A 20947-nucleotide genomic window follows, 5' to 3' on the forward strand; every position below is an offset into this window, starting at 1 on the left:
TTGTGCAAGAATGCTAGTTGTTAAGGAAAATAAGACAGTAAAATTAGCAGCAATTTTATTTTCCTCTTTCTGATTAATAAAATATGGAACATCAGATATGAAAAGAGATACCACTCTATTACTGACATTTGTGTAATTCTCATTCATGTAGGTGGTTTTAGAACTCACAAAGCAACAGAAAATAGAGGAAACAATACTTGTATTTAATGTAATGCAGCTCGGAACAGAAGCTACAGTCAGAACATACGACTTAACAGCTGTATCTTACTTAAAGAAAATCAGCTTGGATTACCACAAAATTCAAGGTAATGAAAATAATAAAACAAAATGGAGGATAAAAGTAATCATGTCTCTGCTTAGTAGACTGCATAGTTAAACCTTTTTGTATCAAGGTTTCGACTTGATACCTACGCTTTCAGAGAAAAGTTCTACAGTATGACACTTAGGTTTGATATTTAGAATGAGCCCCTTCTCTTTTGAGGCTGCGGTTGTGTGGGCCCAAATAATGGAACTTATGTGCCGGCACAGTTGATGCCATTAAGACATCCATCTGGTTTTCTGTGCTTATCTAGTAAATGAGTAATTTAGATATCTAAGTTGTAGTTGCAAAATAGTGGAAGTCAAGTTTTAAAAATCTGACCCTTACCCTTCGACACGCATCCAAATTTTTAGGAAGATACCTAGAAAAGGAAGTCACCTTTCTTAGTAATACATATGTGGCAATGTATCTGTTGAAGAGTGAGAAGGGGGTTAATTTAAATTTGGTCCAGAGAAACAAGACGTGGTAGCCTAGCTCTTGCTAATTCAGGGAAAATCAAATCAAAAGATGGAATCTTTGTTACAGGCTAATTCATGAGACTATCCTCCGGCATTATGATTCCTACTATTTAGTCTCCAGTGATTCTTTTACATACCTTACGTGACACCATGATTGAAGCCAAGTAAAATAATCACAATTATTAACCATGGGTGTTTTATTATTAAGGAAAAGAAAACTTTAAACAAAACAGACAAATGACAGAACACACTGATAAATGAGCTGTTTTGGTCAGTCTAGGTGCATGCTAGCCCAATTCAAGCCCTAGAAGAACTTCCATAGATTCATACATGTTAAGGTCAGAAGGGACCATTATGATAATCTAGTCTGACCTCCTGCACAATGCAGGCCACAGAATCTCACCCACCCACCCACTCCTGCAAAAAACCTCTCACCTATGTCTGCGCTATTGAAGTCCCCAAATCGTGGTTTAAAGACTTCAAGGAGAAGAGAATCCTCCAGCAAGTGACCCATGCCGCACACTACAGAGGAAGGCGAAAAACCTCCAGGGCCTCTTCCAATCTTCCTGATACTTGTTCATTAATGATTTTGGTGTATACTGTATATTTTGTCCATGTTACTGTCTTTACTACTGTACAGATAAAGAAAGGATTCAGTATTGAGATATTGAAGCAGAGCCTATTGCATTTGTCGTGATTTTTTTTTTCCAACTGAATGCTTTGTGAAACATTTTTCAGGGGCACATATCAACATTAGTCTCCAGCACACATGGACGTCTAATATGAGTTTGGCACCTACCTTTTTTGAAAATTACAGCCCTTTAAATGTTTTAATAGTCTTATTCTTCAATATAAGTATTTTAAATACGGCAAAAAGAAAAGGTATAAGCCTGTCTAATGACAATGTTGACTTGTCATTGCCTGCCTAAACGTTCAACTCAAAATGTAAATATGGATTCTAGGTTATTGGCACAATGCTTCAGGCAGCATCACAATTTGAAGTGTTAAATAGAAAACAATGTTAGAGGAGAAGGGTTTCATAAAATCATTTCTTTGCCTGCTTCAATATTGTGAAAGCTGACTTCTTAATATGCTCTTACTTGGTATGTTACAGATAAACGACCACTTCACTTAATTAGCTCTTCAGATGGACCTGGATTAGACCTTTTGAAAGTGGAATATATCAAGGTACATGCTTACTATTTAATAAGTATTTATTAAAATGATCTGTTCAGTGTATCTGGTAACAAGTTAAAAATTTAGCACACAAGGTATAAATGACTGCAGTCTATACAATGCAATGGCTCATTCAATTTGTCTATCTTTAACCTTTTATAACATGTTTCCCTTTTAGGCTGACAAAAATGGTCCAAAATTTCAGTCAAGCTTTGACAACACTGAACAAACACTTCAGGTAAGTGAATTTTTTTCAAGTGTCTAGTATTAGACACTTTACTTAGCAGGTACCTGCAAGTCAAAACTCAGACTCATTGAAGACTAAGCCTGACTTCCCTAGGTAAAGTGGTATGATCTTACCTCGTGTTAAGTAAGTTAAGGTAATGACAGGGCAACTTGTAGTTTCAGTAGGTCAAGTTGAAGCCTAGGCTCCTCCATAGTCTTACCTTGACCGGCAAACTGTTGTGAAAACTACCAGCTGCTTGGCCTTCACTAGGGTTTTAACTAGCTAACTTGAGTTATGAGTTAACACACCCTTCAACTCCATCCTCCTCCCCGCCACACCCAGTAGAGACAAGGCCTTGAAGTCCAGATTGCCACCATACCACTCCAGCCCTGCCCCTGACACATCTCTACACCCTGGGGTTCATAGGAGATGGCTATAACAGCTGCCCCAACCTAGGAAAATTCTCAGCTGCCCACTTAGGGCAGTTTTACTGTCCTTGTGTGCCACCCTGGCAGTGCAAAGAGGTCCAGCTCTCCCAGAAGCTATTAGAGTATGGATCAGAAGTCTCAGCTATTCCCTGCCAATGAACTGAAATATGTGCTTAAAAGCCTTAGTTCAGGCACCAAACATTTTAAAATGACTAGATAACTGTAACAATTGGCGGAGTGAGCAAGCTCTGTACTAATGCTTTTTTCCTCCACAGTACAAGAACAAGGAGGTATTAAAGTTATAAAGGAACAAATTTAAGTATGTGAAAAGGAAATACATTTATTGTGTGGTACTCTCAATATCTGATGTTTGGGTGAAATGTCGGAAGAGATTAAAACAACCTGGGGGGAGGGAGGGGAGGTTAAAAAAAATCTCCATTAACTGTGCTTGAGATGAAAAACGAGAAAGGTAATCAGTTTTCTTACTAGAGGGCATATTGCCAATTGGTGTCAGGAAGAAACTTTTTTTCCCTGGTGTGAGCTGTGACTGATGTAAGGAGTACCTTGGGGGATGAAGGCATCTTCTTTTGAAGCATCTGCCAGTTACAGTCAAACTGAATATTTGACTGAAATGGTCAACTAGAGTGCTCTACGTTGGGTCTATGAATTCTGTTTGTTCCCAGTTTAGAAATGTTTTATATTTCTGTGAATCCTTCTATATATTGAGTTGAATTCTTTGGTACATATTTAGTGTTAAATCTTTACATTCCTTATATGAAACTGTCAAGGTTAGTGAAAAGTGATAGAACTAGGCTTGGATACATCAGCATAATTTTAATGAAAATGAAGTTGTTATTGATGGTTCCCAGATTAATTTATCAAGTTATGGCCTAATTAAACTACCTCTCTTTCATCTTGTCTGTCTTTGTGTGTTTGGGACAACTACAGTGTGGTATAAGCCTGGCTAATACCTCTGGTATAGCACGGGATTTTTAGTAACATTCAACTGCAGCTTGCTTGAAAGGTTTATTTTGTCCAGCTGAGAACAGACAGTTTAATAATGCAAGTGTTCCCCTGAAGAACTTTCTGGGAAGGTATTTTCTGCATCTTATGGTAATTAGTATTATGCATTTTCCCCAACAGACTAAGTTCTCAGGGCAACAAAGGTTAAGAGAACCAGAAAACTTAAACTTAAACTTACAAACTTAAAAAACAGATCAGGAAAAACTACTCAAAGAATATACTGGAGTCAACTAAAAGGGGAAAAAAAACCACAACTAGTCGAGTATTTGATGTCTTTTTAGTTTAGTTGCATGTCACCTTGTTCTTGTATTGTGGGAAGATGAAGCCAAATACTTATTGGTGATTACATATCTGTGTTATTTTCTTATATAATTGTCACCCTGCAAGCCTAAATCCCAACCCATTCAGCATGTCTACTCATGGAAGTGATCCACATCTAAATGAATGTTACCTGTAGCTTTACTTTTTGTGATTTGGATTCTTTTGTTTTAAACAGGTGGCCTTTTCGTCATTAAATTTTCTGCTACATACACAGGCCCTTCTCTCTACTATCAATTTTCTAACAAGTGTTATTCCATCAAGCAGTCCAAGTGCTGGTGATATAGGACACTTGCAAACACAAGGAGAAAAGCAGCAAAAAGATACTAGTGTGAAGAAAGGTATAGTTAATCTTTTTGGCGAGCCTAATGTTGTTCAGTGTGTTACGTTGGATTGAAAGGGTAGATTTAAATTGTTAGACATTAATTTAATTTTAAAAATTATTAAAATATTTAGTTTGCAGAAACAAGAAATGGTAGACAAGTTCTTACTAATTTTCTTTCACTGCCAACTCAGAGGCATCCACTGTTTAGTCACAAGAGTTATTTTACATCGCTTAGGGGACATCATGATTAAGGCCAAGCAAAATAATGGCAGTTATAAACTATGGCTATTTTGTTATTGAAGTGAGGAAAAGAAAACATTAAACAATACAAATGATAAACTGGTTATTTACATTACAATTTCTGTGGTATCTCTTTCTGTGGAAAGCTTTTACCAGAGATTACAACCCTGAGAATGAACACCTCTTAGGTATGTTTTCCTCTTGGTAAGTTAAAACTAAAGTATATTTTTCCTGAAATTATTGTGAATCCTTTCTTTAGTATATCCTTAGATAAATAATGTTCATAGATGGGGAGAATTTTGGTTAAAGGCAGGATGTCCCATTGTTTGTTAATATAAACCAGTTTATATATTAATAAGCCAGTTTATAGTTGGCAAAGTAAGTGATCTTTACTGCATCTTATGAAACTGAAGAAAACGTGGAAATCCAGTTACTTAGAAGAAGCCATTTAAGGAGCAATCTTGAGACAGGCCAGTTAGCCAAAATTAAGACTCTTAAATCCAATTAAATCCCACTGAATGTCAGTTTACCAATGTTTAGCCTCTGTCTTCTCTCCAGGAATGCAAGGTTTAACCACTTGGTGATTAACAGGAGAAACTTAGTCGTTTAAGTATCAGAGAGGTAGTCATCCACAGAAACAACAAGGAGTCTGGTGGCACTTAAAGGCTAACAGATTTATTTGGGCATAAGCTTTCGTGGGTAAAAGCCCTACTACTTCAGGATTTTTTACCCACAAAAGCTAATGCCCAAATAAATCGGCTAGTCTTTAAGGTGACACCGGACTCCTCGTTGTGTTTTTTTTCCGTCTTTTATAACATTTCAGTATTACCAAGAAAATCATGACAAGAGTTTTAAAGCTAATCCGTTGGCAGTCTCTTAATGTCTTCTCACTAGTCCAGGTTGAAGTAGTGGGGCTGTTTCCTTGGGTTGGTTTATTGAGGTTTTTTCCGTTTTCCTTACGTAGGTTGCTTATAGAGGTGGCCAGGATGAGTTGTGGAGTGCTTGTTGTCTAAGTAGTAGGGTATGTGTGCGCACATGTGCGTGTGCTCACTTCAGAGTTTTTTATAGCCTTTTCTTTATTTTCATGAAATGATAGAACACACCTTTTTCATACTTCTTTAGCTTTAAATTGGTTATCACTTTTTCATTGGCTCCATGCCTTTGGGGTTGGCTTAGGTGGCACTTTCAGCTCCTGAATATGCACATTGTATTATTAATATACAATATTATAGCAGGGAAGATCCAGAAAACTTTTTAAAGTTAGTTTTAACTCTTTTTTATTTCCAGTCAAGCATTAATAAAATTGAAAGAGTACCTCAGATAATGGACGGAATACAAAGAAATTCTCTTTTCAAAAAGTACAAATGCTCCTGTTTTTTGATCAGTTTTTATTTCTCAAGAGTCTTTTGAAATTAAATAATTTATTGAAAGTCTTCAAATTAAGTTGTTGCTTCTATATGATCATTTTTGGAAAGATGCTTTCTCGTCTTCTTGAGTAGGTTGAGAGTTATTGGAGCACTGTCAGCAATTAATTAATTTCTACATTCCTATAAACATACTTCAGTGACTTCTTTCATGAGTAATTAGCTTAGCCTCAAATGACGTTGCTATAATTGTGCATAAAACATCTGACTATTAATATATCAATGAAATTAGGAAGTTATTAAATGAAGGCATTCATTTAGATACAAAATATTTGCAAATGTGCCTTTTAAGAGGCTTATGCCATTGTAAGCATTGGAGAACCAACAAAGGTTTTCATCTTTAAGTGGAAACATGAGTTAGAAGTAACCAGTATCTTCTGTAAAACGTTTCCCACCATAAATGTTCTTCAGGTTCAAGGAATGAAGACTTTAATGTGTTTACTAAAGAAATGAATTTCAAAAAGGATATTTCTAGTTTTATTTGTCAGAGTTTAAATTCATGTTTTTCTTTGAAAAGAAAAGTGGGGGTGGTTGGTGTAGGCCCATTTTACTTCTAGATTTATTGCTCCGATAACATAGTCTTGCATTCCTTTCACAATTAGGTTGCTTCCAAAAAGTGTTTACGTGGTTTGTCTAGTGTTGGCTGTATTTGGGAGATTAGAAGCAGAAACCTTCCTTAATGTCTCTGATTAGCTTCAACATTTTGTCACATAATTAGCTAAACATGTGTATTGTTAAATTTCCCAAACTCCTGGCTTTAAAACTCCTGTATCCAATCTTAATGGTCAGTAAAGGGTTCAATCATGCAAGCTACTAAGCACTCTGGCCCTGACCCAGTGAACAAGTTAAGAACAAGTACTTAACTAATGGAGACTATTTGCTCGCTTAAAGTTAAGTATGTGCTTAATTTGTTGGATCAAGATGCAGGAGCATTGATATGATCTAAAGATAGGTGTGGCAGGCAAAACACGTAGCCCTGGTCTACGCTACGAGTTTAGGTTGAATTTAGCAGTGTTAGATTGATTTAACCCTGCACCTGTCCACACAACAAAGCCATTTTTGTCGACTTAATGGGTTCTTAATTGATTTCTGTAGTCCTCCCCCACAAGGGGATTAGCGCTGAAATCGACATCGCCGGGTCAAATTCAGGGTAGTGTGGATGTAATTGGATGGTATTGGCCTCTGGGAGCAATCCCACAGTGCTGCATTGTGACCACTCTGGACAGCACTTTCAACTCAGATGCACTGGCCAGGTACACAGGAAAAGCCCCGGCAACTTTTGAATTTCATTTCCTGTTTGGCCATCATGGCGTGACCATGCAGAGCTCATCAGCAGAGATGACCATGGAGTCCCAGAATCGCAAAAGAGCTCCAGCATGGACTGAACGGGAGGTACTGGATCTGATTGCTGTATGGGGAGAAGAACTCCGTTCCAAAAGACGAAATGCAAAAATATTTGAAAAAATCATGCCCTTGGAGGAGGACAGAGGCTATCACAGGGACCCGCAGTAGTACTGCGTGAAACTTAAGGAGGTCAGGCAAACCTTTCAAAAAACCCAAGAGGCAAATGCCCGCTCGGGGTCAGAGCCCCAGACATGCTGCTTTTATGATGAGCTGCATGCAGTTCTAGGGGGTGTCCCTACAACTACCCCACACCTGTACGTGGACTCCTGCAAGGGAGTCTCACGCAACAGGGATGAGGATTTTGGGGACAAGGAAGATAACATGCACCAGGCAAGCGGAGAAACCATTCTCCCCGACAGCCAGGAACTATTTATCACCTTGGAGCCAATACCCTCCCAACCCGGGCTCCCGGACCTTGAAGGCGGAGAAGGCACCTCTGGTGAGTGTACCTTTGTAAATATAATACACGGTTTAAAAGCAAGCATGTTTAATGATTAATTTGGCCTGAAGACTTGGGATGCATTCACGGCCAGTACTGCTACTGGAAAAGTCTGTTATCGTGTCTGGGGAATAGGGCGGAAATCCTCCAGGGACATCTCAATGAAGCTGTCCTGGAGGTACTCCCAAAACCTTTGCAAAAGGTTTCTGGGGAGGGCAGCCTTATTGCGTCTTCCATGCTAGGACACTTTACCATGGCAGGCCAGTAGCACGTAGTCTAGAATCATTGCATAAGAAAGCATGGCAGCGTGTGGTCCCGGTGTTTGCTGGCATTTATCTCTCTGTCTTATCCTCAGGAGAGTGATATCATTTGTGGTCACCTGGTTGAAATAGGGGAATTTTATTAAGAAGACATCAGAGGTGGCTGTTCCTGCTGGGTTGTTTGCCTGTGGCTGAAAATAAATCATCCCCGCTGTTAGCCACCTGGTGCGGGGAGGGGTGAATCGATCATCCCAGAGAACTGGGTGTGGGGGCGGTTTAGTTGGGTTTGTGCTGCACGTAAACTGAAAAACATCAGCCCCTCCTTTTAAATGGCCATTGTGTCTTTTTCAGTTTTAATCTCCCTTTTTTCCTCCCGCAGCTGCAAATGTTTCAACGCTGCAACTAGCATCTCCATCCCAGAGGCTAGGGTAGATAAGAAGGTGAAAAAAACGCACTCGTGATGAAATGTTCTCTGAGCTCATGCAGTCCACCCAAACCGAAAGAGCCCAGCAGAATGCGTGGAGGCAGACAATGGCAGAGTCCAGGAAAGCACAAAATGAACATGAGGACAGGAGGGACACGCGAGAGGATAGATGGCTGGAGCAACAGGAGAGGTGGTGGGATCAAGAGGAAAGGTGGTGGCAGCATGATGAAAGGAGGCAAGATGCAATACTGAGGCTACTGGAGGATCAAACAGATATGTTCCGGCGTATGGTTGTGGTGCAGGAAAGGCACAGACCGCCACTGCAACCCCTGTGTAACCAACCACCCTCCTCCCGAAGCTCCATAGCCTCCTCACCCAGACGCTCAAGAACGTGGGGCGGGGGAGGGGAGGGGCTTCTGGGCACCCAACCACTCCACCCCAGAGGACTGCCCAAGCAACAGAAGACTGGCATTCAATAAATTTTGAAGTGCAGTGTGGCCCTGTCCTCCCCTCCTCCACCACCCCGCTCGATGCTTCCCTCCTCCCTGGCTACCTTGGCAGTTATCCCCCTATTTGTGTGACGAATTAATAAAGAATGCATGAATTTGAAACAACAATGACTGCATTCTGCACTTGCTCAGGGTATAGTTGAACAGCTCCTGACTACTGTCCAGGGTGCCTGTGTACAGCTTCATGAGCCGTGGCATTTAAGGGTACGCTGGGCCCCCAAGGATAACAATAGGCATTTCAACATCCCCAATGGTTATTTTCTGGCCTGGAAAGTAAGTCTCTTGCTGCAGCTGTTCATACAGACCAGAGTTCCTGAAGATGTGAGCGTCATGTACCTTTCCCGGCCATCCCACGTTGATGTTGGTGAAACGTCCCTTGTGATCCACCAGTGCTTTCAGCACCATTGAAAAGTGCCCCTTTCGGTTTAGGTACTGGCTGCCTTGGTGGTTGGGTCCCAAGATAGGGATATGCGTTCCGACTATTGCCCCACCACAGTTAGGGAATCCCATTTCAGCAAAGCCATCCACTATGACCTGCACATTTTCCAGAGTCACTACCCTTGATAGCAGCAGCTCAGTGATTGTGTTGGCTACTTGGATCACAGCAGCCCCCACAGTAGATTTGCCCACTCCAAATTGATTCCTGACTGACGGGTAGCTGTCTGGCATTGCAAGCTTCCAGAGGGCTATCACCACTTGCTTGTGAACTGTGTGGGCTGCTCTCATCTTTGTATTCTTGCACTTCAGTGCAGGGGAAAGCAAGTCACATCGTCGCATGTGTAAGGGCACTTCCATGGAAAAACTTCGCAGCCACTGGGAATCATCCCAGACCCGCAACACTATGCGGTCCCACCAGTCTGTGCTTGTTTCACTGGCCCAGAATCAGTGTTCCATGGCATGAGCCTGCCCCACTGCCACCAGGATGGCCAAATTGCCGGGGCCCGTGCTTTGAGAGAAGTCTGTGTCCATGTCCTCATCGTTCTCGTCACCACACTGCTACTGCCTCCTTGCCTGCTTTTGCAGGTTCTGGTTCCGCATATACTGCATGATAATGCGTGAGGTGTTTTACAATGCTCATAACTGCCACGGTGTTCTAATCGGGCTCCATGCTTGCCATGGTGTGGCGTCCGCAGGAGAACAGAGTTGCAGGGGAAGCGGTGGTTGGATGACTAGTTTTGCAAACCTACTGCACCATCTGCTGCCAGGACACAACAGCTGAGCAGGCTACACGCTTGCCGTGGTATGGCAAGACAAGAGCAGCTGAGCAGAATTGCAGTGGAAGCAGCCCTGCGAGACCACCAGGAGAGCAGAGTGCCAGCGGAAGCGGTGGAAGATGATGGTCATATAGAGGACCTGCGAGGTGGATTCATAGCATCAGGAGAGCAGAGTGGCAGTGGAAGCGGTGGATGACGACAACAGTTAGCAGTCCTACTGCACCGTCTGCTGAAAGCAGTACGGCGCCCGCACAGAAAAAAGTGCAAAACAATAGTCTGCCATTGCTTTCACAGAGGGAGGGGCGACTGATGAGCTGTACCCAAAACCACCCGAGATAATTGTCAAGGTTCATCCCTGAACTCTAGGGTACAGATGTGGGGACCTGCATGAAAACCTCCTAAGCTTATCTTTACCAGCTTAGATTAAAACTTCCCCAAGGTACAAATTAATTTTATCCTTTGTCCTTGGAATATCCACTGCCACCACCAAACTCTAACTGGGTTTACTGGGAAACGTAGTTTGGACACGTCTTTCCCCCAAAAAATCCTCCCAACCCTTGCACCCCACATCCTGGGAAAGGTTTGGTAAAAAGCCTCACCAATTTGCATAGGTGACCACAGACCCAAACCCTTGGATCTGAGAACAATGAAAAAGCATTCAGTTTTCTTACAAGAAGACTTTCTATAGAAATAGAAGTAAAGGAATCACCCCTTTAAAATCAGGATGGTAGATACCTTACAGGGTAATTAGATTCAAAACATAGAGAATCCCTCTAGGCAAAACCTTAAGTTACAAAAAGACACACAGACAGAAATAGTCTTCTATTCAGCACAATTCTTTTCTCAGCCATTTAAAGAAATCATAATCTAACGCATACCTAGCTAGATTACTTACTAAAAGTTCTAAGACTCCATTCCTGTTCTATCCCCGGCAAAAGCAGCATATAGACAGACACAGACCCTTTGTTTCTCTCCCTCCTCCCAGCTTTTGAAAGTATCTTGTCTCCTCATTGGTCATTTTGGTCAGGTGCCAGCGAGGTTACCTTTAGCTTCTTAACCCTTTACAGGTGAGAGGATTTTTCCTCTGGCCAGGAGGGATTTTAAAAGGGTTTACCCTTCCCTTTATATTTATGACAACAATGTTTTTGCCCCATCAGGCATTGGGAGCTTAACCCAGAATTCCAATGGGTGGCGGGAACTGTGGGATAGCTACCCACAGTGCAACCCTCCGAAAGTCAACGCTAGCCTCGGTACTGTGGATGCACTCCACTGACTTAATGCGTTTAGTGCATTAGTGTGGGGACACACACAATCGACTGTATAAAACCACTTTCTAAAAAATCGACTTCTATAAATTCGACCTAATTTCGTAGTGTAGACATACTCTTAGTAAAAAGGAAAAAAAATTGAAATGTTTGTCACCTGTGTTGTCTTCAGTTGGGCTTTTTATTCCTATATATGCTTGTTTAAGAGGTGCTTCACATGTGGCTCACTCAAACTTTGAGGTATGCCAATGGCTTTCTTTCTCTGCTTGTGGAATAAAAAGTAAGGCAGGATCTTAATCCTCATTGCAGGGTAATACACAGAGAGAAGAGGCACACGTTGCTTTCTGCAAGTAGTTATTAACTTAAGAGCTAGGTGCTGAACTAGAAAATGCAAGAATAAACTTTTTCTGACGAGACTTGCTGAGGACGTAGCATGTTTCTTTTTTTAGCCTAATGAAAATCTCTACGTGCTTCTGGAGCATAGGAGGAAAAGAAGGAGAAATCCCAAGACAGTTGGTGACAGAGGCAACAGTCTGTGCCAGCTTCCCAAGAGCTATAAAACGTACATGGGCCAAGAAATGGACTACTCTGGCAGAAGAGCAGTCTAAAGCGGTTTATCAAGCTAATGATCTGTTCACAGGTGATAGGTTCACTCCTTCTGCAGACCAGTAACAAAGTTACTGCACAGATAACTAACAAACTATGAGCATTTAAACTTCAGTGTTGAGCATTACTTTTTAACTATGTCAGTCAGCACTTTTATTAATCAACACAAATACTTAGTCTCAGATTTTAAGAAAATCCTTTCTTATCCAAGCAATAAAATTTAATCCTGAAAATAAGGCCACTTGTACATAGAAGATGTAAATTGATAAAATGCTCATGGGTTTCCGTAACTAGAAAATATTTATCAATCACCGTAACAACTCATATTCTATAATTGATGTTTTATAAACAAATTAGTTTAATTAACATTGACTGCACTTAAGCCTGATGTTGCCACACTTGATTTCTCTAAAATTGTTGATCCACCAGAGGTAGCACAAGTGGGTGTGCTACTTTCAAAAGGGCTCCAGGCAACTGCTGGCATTTAAAACATATCCTATAGACTAGATCTGAGCATCTTAAAATGCTATTGGTCATCTGGAACTCTGTCAAGATTAGCACTGCCATTGATGGTATCAGAAATGAAGATGAACCAGAGACAGCAGTAGAAGGAGTTCTTAATTTAAAAAAATAAAAAGATTAATCTTGACACTCCCTTTGTCTGCTTGACAGAGGCCAAAGAGCTTCAAAGTATATTGAAAACCAGCAAACAAAATGCATTATGATATTCTTTGTTTTTACTTAGTAGTGACCAAAGCTGCCAAGGATAAGGAAGTTATTGACTTCAAGCTGTTTGCCAAGTTGGATGCCTTCTGTTTAAATGTGTGTGATGAAAAGAACAACATTGCTGAAATCAAAATACAAGGTAATGGCTTCTTTAGTAAAGAAAGTGATTACTGGACTTGTTAGTAAATTAGCGGTAGTTTCTTTAATTACTTTTTACCAGGTTATCAAGTATATCTTACTATGGAAGTGTGAACTTGAGTTCTTTCACTTTTTTGAGATCTATTTCTGGTGCCCCAGGTATGTATTCTGAAGCCATCTGGTGCCCCAAGTTTTAATTTTTTAATAATCACACGTGATGTAAAACATTTCCACTTTGTAATATGTAAATAAAGAAAATTTAACTTACATTATCTGTGATGTCACATTAACACTTCCTTAACTGAATAATAATAACCAGCTCTTAAAAAGCATTTTTCATCCATAGATCTCAAAGCACTTTACAAAGGAGGTGAACATCATTATTCCCATTTAAAGATGGGGAAACTGAGGCACAGGGCAGGCAGTGACATGCTTGAGGTGACCTAGCAGGATTAGAACAAAGGCCTCCTGAGTCCCAACACAGTGCTCTGTCCTCTAGACCATACTGCATCCAAACACACAAATACAGACAGGAGATGAGGAAAGGGACGTAGGGAAGCAGTTCCATTAAACACAGATGTGGGTGAATTGCTGTGATGTTAAGTCAGAATGGAGTTGATACGTTCTCTTGGCAGATAGGAACCGTTGTCCATAGACTTTAAGCAGGTGTCGATTCATCGCTCATTCTTCAGCCAAGTCACACTGTGCTCTTTGCCCGTCTTAAAGACATAGTTGTCACAGATGTTGATTCAAGGACTATTCATAAAAAGGTATAATTCATGATAAGATGATTCCTATTTTACTTGATCCTTGGTTACTTTTATGTATATAAACCATTTGTGACAGAATAATTCACCCGAATATCTTTAAATATTTGATTTGCTAAATTCTAACACTTTAAGGGGAGGCTTGAGTATGAAGCTTGAGACTCTGTAGCTGACTGTTAGACTTGTAGTTAAACTTTGTGGTACAATCTGCATTTGTATAGACATAACTGAAAGCAAGCAGCATGGGATCTGATTCTGAAGTGCAAAGAATGCACATCTCTATCTGCTGCTGGATAAAACACATTTTTGTTAGTCAGTAGCAAGACAGAAAATAGAAGCTTGTTTCTCTTTAATACCTTCAATCAACATAGGAACAAAAATTGGCAAATGGCATACTTGTTTTAAAAATAACTTCTTCAGAGCTCTTACAGGAATTCATTTACTATCTATCATACATAAAACTACTAGACAAATATTTCTGAAACAAATAATGCTATTCGGTAATTTGCAGTAGCACTTACCTCTCATTCTCTTGCAGGTGTCGATTCATCGCTCATTCTTCAGCCAAGTCACACTGTGCTCTTTGCCCGTCTTAAAGACATAGTTGTCACAGATGTTGATTCAAGGACTATTCATAAAAAGGTATAATTCATGATAAGATGATTCCTATTTTACTTGATCCTTGGTTACTTTTATGTATATAAACCATTTGTGACAGAATAATTCACCCAAATATCTTTAAATATTTGATTTGCTAAATTCTAACACGATAAGATGTTAGACACACCAGGTGGGTGAGGTAATAATTTTTATTGGACCAACTTTTACAAGATATTACCTCACCCACTTTCTCTGTCTCGGGACTAGCAAGGCTATAGCAATGCTGCATACAAGATTTTGTGTGTAATATCTAGGTAGAACTGTAAAATGTGAAACCACTGGTAATACCTTTTTTAATGTTTATTAAGTAGTTCAGTGGGATAGCATTCTCTCCTTCAAGTAGGCTTTACATGTAGGTCTACAGTGGTGAAGGTTTGCAGGTCTTCATTGGTGATTCCAGAAATTGAATTGTAGGTGGTACTGATCTTGAATCACAAAAACTTCAATTTGGCACAATAGCAGTTATGATTCATCAGTCCCAAGCACCAGAATAGCCAGGGAATATTGCAGGTTTCAATAAAAGTGAAATTGCAGAGTTATATTTGGGCAGTTGCATAATGTCCTATCTTTGTGGCTCAAAACACTGAGTTTCAAGGGAAGTACGTTGACATGAAAACTTACTGAAAGTTTACATCCCTTCCCCTTGCTAACCTAATGGGAAGCATTGTCACAAATCAACAGATGGATTTAAGGCTCGCATTTGGGAGATTTTTATAAAATATGGATAATTGTATGTTTCCTAAGTCTTGCTACCAGTTTCCTTCTTGCTAGTATATAACTATATAAATAACTATAATTATTTCACCTACTGTGGTAATTGTCATAATTTTCACATTTCAGATCATTATGCTGAATTGATTACTGTTTGTACCCCTTTAAATAAAAATAAATAAGCATTTAGATAGGAGTAATATTGGGTTGGTTCTTAATATTTTGCCTACAAGATTGAAAATGACATGAAAATCCAGCAACATGTAACTTGCAACTTCTCAAGGAAGAAGATCACATAGTTCCCAACAATCTTATTTGTCTTACTGCATATGGAGTTACATTAAGACATTTAAAGGTGTGGTTAAAACAATGGAATAATAGAACATTCTAATTGTTTCTCTCCAAACATTGAACTGCACTGCTATGTTGTCATCGTTGATTGCATCTTCCCCCTTTAAAAAAGGAAAAGAAAAAGAGGAGGAAAAAAATGACCAGAGATCCCAGATTTATTTGATCAAGGAAAGTCAAATATATATTTTGATTTTTACTCTGACTGCACATACATCATTTTAAAATTAGACTTGCTTTTAAGTTGTATGCCATAAAGAGCAAAAATTACAAGTATCACAGCTCCAAGTTTGACAGAAGTGTGGGGCTTTTAATGCCTCCTTAATAGTACTGGAGATTCAGAGGACTTTGTGGGGGAAAAAATTATTATAACGCAAAACAAGTCCTAGGGGATCAAATTTTGTCTGCAGGTATCGTCACAAAATATCCGTGTTGCGTACATAGATAAATGAGGAAAATGGTATACTGTGCACAGACAGTATGTTGTCACTATATTCCATAATTTCTTGATACTTAACCAGTTACTCTTGGACTTAGAATGCAAATCAGTTCCTTATTGATGTTCTTGCCAAGATTGAAGATTAAATGAGGACAAATTAGTGGATTATTGCAGTGCTGTGTGAATATCTGACCATTACTTTAAAATATTTTCGTGATCATAGGTCTGAAATGACATAGGAATTATTTAACTTTCTAAACTTAATTCTTAAATTTCAGAAGAGCTAAAATAAATATCTGTGCTCTAAGCATGAGAAATTTCAGAAGTAAGAATTGTTTATATTGTACCTGTATATTGAATTTTGTATCATTTAAAGGGCTCCTTAATTTTACCTGGAGCATGGAGTGTTTAAATAGACTTGGTGAATGAACGCTCTTAGCTTGGCTTGACTTCAATATTAAAACTACTGCATGCATATACTGCATTAGAGACGATCACTGAAAAAGCTAAATTGCCTGCAGGAGGGCTTAAAATAAAAATATTTTGTGGTTATGAAGACAAACTAGCAGATGGATTTGATATTTGAAAAATGGATATGCAAATTATTTTTAACTTGAAGTAGAATCTTTTGAGTACCCATTTCAGACTAATGTATGTGCTTTGTCTGCTGTTTACATATTTAGTTTTCTACTTTATCTATTCATAAACCTTCAGAAGGGTAATATGAAAATAGATTAAAATTTTGTTTTGCACTTATTTGAGAACTGGGAATAGTGATGTGAGGATCCTGTACCTATGTCTTCTCCAGGCTGTCTCTATAGTAGGAGATGAAGTCTTCAGTTTCAACCTGGCACTGTATCCAATTGCTACTGAGGGAGAAGCTTACACTGATATGTCCAAAGTAGATGGTATTGTCTCTCTGAAAGTGGGCTGCATTCAGATAGTTTATCTTCATAAATTCCTCATGTCACTTCTGGTAAGATTGTTGATTGTACTGAAATACCAGTTCAGTGTTGTCTGAGTACCTCCTCTGTATGAAAGCCACTGGTAACTTGCAGTTGCCATTACAAAAAGGACAGATTTACTGTTTTAAATGCATACTAGGAGGACAAAGGTTAGATAAAGCATTAATTTGTAGGATAAATTCTTAATTTTAATATCTGTTGAATTTAAAAAGCTGATGTTGATCTACAAGTGCTTGAAACTCCTTTTACAAAAATGAGACATAGTGGTAATCCAGAATTGAAACGTGTTTTTTCTCTCTCAGCATCACACACAGTGACTTAAATGCATCATGCAAAACCCAGTATTATTAGAGATGATCTTCTCTTGCAGTTGATTACCTCTACCATAACCTACAGCTCATGAGACTTATTTCTATTTGCTTTTCTGCTCTTCATAAAATGGATGAGTTAAATGTTTTTATCTAGTTTACAGGATGCAAACTATCTTTCATTACGTGGGATGTACTACAAAGCTGACGTCATTAGGACCTGTGTTCTCCATGTTTCAGAACGGTTTGCTGAAAAATGACTTTTTAAAATGCAGTTAATTAATATTGTTTGTTTTTAGCCACATCTTGGGTTTCTTTAGCTGACTTGTGAGCAAAAGAGCAATTTTGCTGTGCCCTGAGGTTAATGAGTTTTGATTCCTTTAATGAAGGCTGGCAATTTGTTGACATAAGAGTGAATCATGGTAAAGAAGTAGAGTTGTTACATTTGAGAAAACAGCAGAATGGGGACCCCTTCAATCACTGGTGAACATTGTTAAAATGCCAGTTTAAGCAGAACAAGCTGTTTACACTGTTACTGAATGATGTTCTAGACTGAGTGTTCAATAGTCCCATTCTCTTATCCAGCAGAATGCTCTAAGAGATCTCTGGAGAAAGTTTATATTCCAAATTTTTCCTCTTTTGCTTTAACTAATGCACAGCATTATTTTGTATGTATTCTTTTTACAAGACTTTTATGATTTAATTTGTGGTACTTCTAATTCTGAATGTTCCAAGAAAATGGAAACAAATTCTTTTAGGAGTAATAGAAACCATTGTACCTTTTGGTCTGGGCTGAGATAGTCAAAGCTGAATGTCCAGTTTACATTGAAACAATTTGAATGCCTAATTTACATGAAAACTAATAAGACCTGGGTGTCCAAATCATTCAGGTGTCTGTGAAAACACATTAATAGTTTGAAGAAAAATATCTACACTTTTAGAAAATTGTGGAATATTGGTATGGACATGCTTAAGGGGAAAACATTTATTTTTTTTATCTGGAAATTAGGAAATAATGCTGATGAAGAAGACAGTGACAGATCAATTAAATGTGCCCAGCACAATGTTGTTGCTGAATTGTCCCCTAGCATATGCGTGTATCTTCCTTTAGTAAAACCATAAGAAACAAATGTGTGTTCTCACTCTGGATCACAGATGTTGTTAAATTTAAAATTATTAGAATTGCCAGTATTTTTTCAATATACCTTTTGGGAAGACACTGAAGAAGCTGTCATTTACTAAATTTGTTTCGCAAACTAGAGGAAAGAGCATAAAGCTTAATATTTTTAAAATTTAGTTTTCAGTTTCACAAAGTTGTCTCTATTGTTGCCTGTATCTGTTTTTCAAATTTTCTGTATTAATTGTGACAAAGTTCCTCCTCTACCTTGGTGGGTCTTGCGCTTATTGGCGAATTTGCTCGCCTTGGAGCTTTACGGCAGCCATCAGTTTGGCCGTTTTCTTTAACCCACAGTCCAGGTCAACTCCTCCTCTGTCTGTCCAGGAGTTGGGAGGTTTGGGGGGAACCTGGGCCCGCCCTCTAATCTAGGTTCCAGGGCCATGTGGATTGCAGCTGTCTAGAGTGCCTCCTGGAACAGCTGTGCGACAACTACAACTCCTTGGGCTGCTTCCCCATGGCCTCCTCCCAACACCTTCTTTATCCTCACCATAGGACCTTCCTCCTGGTGTCTGATAATGCTTGTACTCCTCAGTCCTCCAACAGTATGCATTCTCACTCTCATCTCTTAGCGCCTCTTGCTCCCGGCTCCTTACACGCGCACCACAAACTGAAGTGAGCTCCTTTTTTAAATCCAGGTGCCCCGATTAGCTTGCCTTAATTGATTCTAGCAGCTTCTTGATTGACTGCAGGTGTTCTAATCAGCCTGTCTTAATTGTCTCCAGAAGGTTCCTGATTGTTCTGGAACCTTCCCTGTTACCTTATCCAGGGAAAAGGGACCTGCTTAACCTGGGGCTAATATATCTGCCTTCTATTACTCTCCTGTAGCCATCTGGTCTGACCATGTCACATAATGTTAACTTTATTCACTATCTATCCATGCGTTGATTTCTTGTTGTGGAAGTGGCACGGAGATGAGGTGTGTGGCATGTCTTCTCCCAGTGAAAATGCTAGTGAAAATGTAACCTATTTTGTGCCAGGCTGCACCTTTTCTCACCTCTCAGCAGACATGCTCCTCAGCTCACCTCTTGCTTTGCTTGAAGAAGCAACTTGTGTCTCTGGCTGAGGTGCTATCTTGACTAGATCCCTTGTTGCATTAGCTTTTAAAGTACCCAGACTTGTTCACAGGAATTTCACCAGGCACATAAAGGCCACTAACTTGCTTGGTAAAGTCCCAGAAATCCATCCATCGAGGGGCTGGCATCCTAGAATCCTCCTTCCTGGTATTCAGAGCTCTCTGTCCATGGCCAGGACACCCATCCTACAAACTCAGGCACTTACTGTCTCTTTTCAAAGGATCTAAACTCTTTTTGCATGAGTTCTGGACCTAACCATCGAAATGTCAGAGAAAGTCTAAAACAATTACCTTTCTATTACAATTTCTGCTTTCCACAGTAACCAGGAGATTTTGTTCCCACACTTCTGAAATTGCTAAATTGAGTAAGATCCTCTGACAGTTATTTCATTCCCATAGAACTCTTAAACTTCATCTAGACTGTACCAAATAGAGGAGGAAGTCCCACTCTGTCTTTACTCAGCTCCAGTTTCCAAGGAAAAAGAAGAGGCCTGTGGATTACCTCTCTGGCAGCTTCTGATTTTGCTTTCATGTAGCTTTTTACATGGTAGACTCATGATTAACTTAAAGCTTAAACACAATTCCACTATATTAGTTGCCACCATGTGAGAAGAAAGAAGATTGCAAGGAGTAATCTGTGTGAATTGTTTTGTACCTGTGGCACTCTTGCTATAGGAGAAACAAGTATCTTACCTGTTGTATTTTTCCATGATGAGGTGACACTGATGTAGTTACTCACCGTTTAGGTACTGGCTTGAATTGCTACCAGGGAGAAAGAACCAAATGAATAGACATGTCACAAAGTCACCAAACTGAAGAGCCTTCTTGTAGGGAATGGGTGATAAGGGTGTAGATGAGTGCAAAAAATGCTTAATTCTTATTGACAGATAACCAGACATATCTAATCTGTCAACCCATATTATCTTTCCATGGGAAAAAGTTAAGAACAGAAAGTTTCTTAACAGATAAGAAACTTGCTTTTCCCCATTAGTTATTCAAAAGGAGAGCAGCTAAGCTGTACCTTAATTTTTTTCTTTCTACCCCCTTATATTTGTTACAGAACTTTCTGAACAACTTTCAAACAGCAAAGGAGGCACTGAGTGCTGCTACAGTTCAAGCTGCAGAAAAGGCTGCTACTAGCGTGAAAGATCTGGCTGAGAGGAGTCTTCGCCTTTCAATGGATATTCATCTGAAAGCGCCAGTTATAATCATACCTCAGTCTTCAGTGTCCCATAATGCTGTCTTAATAGATCTTGGTTTGATCAGGGTACAAAACAAGTTTAGCCTGGTACCTGCTGAAGGCTGCTCACTTCCTCCAGTCATTGATAAAATGGATGTGCAGCTCACGAAGCTTAAGCTGTCTAGGTATGATAGTTGATTTTACCATCTTGAACTTGAACTGAAAATTCAACAGTTAATTATTAGTAATTTACCTGCTATGAAGTTATTTAATATAACTTCTCTGTAGTTTAGAACTCAATGGGATAGAACAAAATATTACTTTTAAAATATTACTTAAATTAGTTGGTGAATTTAGGATAAAAAGATGGTGTTTATTCTTTTCCATTGTGAAGGTAA

General features: G+C 39.4%; 1 protein-coding gene across 1 annotated transcript in view; it reads left to right on the forward strand.

Moving 5' to 3' along the window:
- VPS13C (vacuolar protein sorting 13 homolog C) overlaps positions 1-20947 on the forward strand; it is a 187643-nt gene that overhangs the window by 66315 nt on the left and 100381 nt on the right. The window contains exons 28-35 of the mRNA XM_073303628.1: positions 152-305; positions 1892-1965; positions 2132-2191; positions 4127-4289; positions 12804-12923; positions 13589-13692; positions 16656-16823; positions 20430-20734. Of these exons, the coding sequence (XP_073159729.1) occupies positions 152-305; positions 1892-1965; positions 2132-2191; positions 4127-4289; positions 12804-12923; positions 13589-13692; positions 16656-16823; positions 20430-20734 (1148 nt within the window). The remainder of the gene's footprint in view (positions 1-151; positions 306-1891; positions 1966-2131; positions 2192-4126; positions 4290-12803; positions 12924-13588; positions 13693-16655; positions 16824-20429; positions 20735-20947) is intronic.

This window comes from Lepidochelys kempii, chromosome 10, assembly GCF_965140265.1.
Source record: "Lepidochelys kempii isolate rLepKem1 chromosome 10, rLepKem1.hap2, whole genome shotgun sequence".
In the NCBI taxonomy this organism is placed as follows: domain Eukaryota; kingdom Metazoa; phylum Chordata; order Testudines; family Cheloniidae; genus Lepidochelys; species Lepidochelys kempii.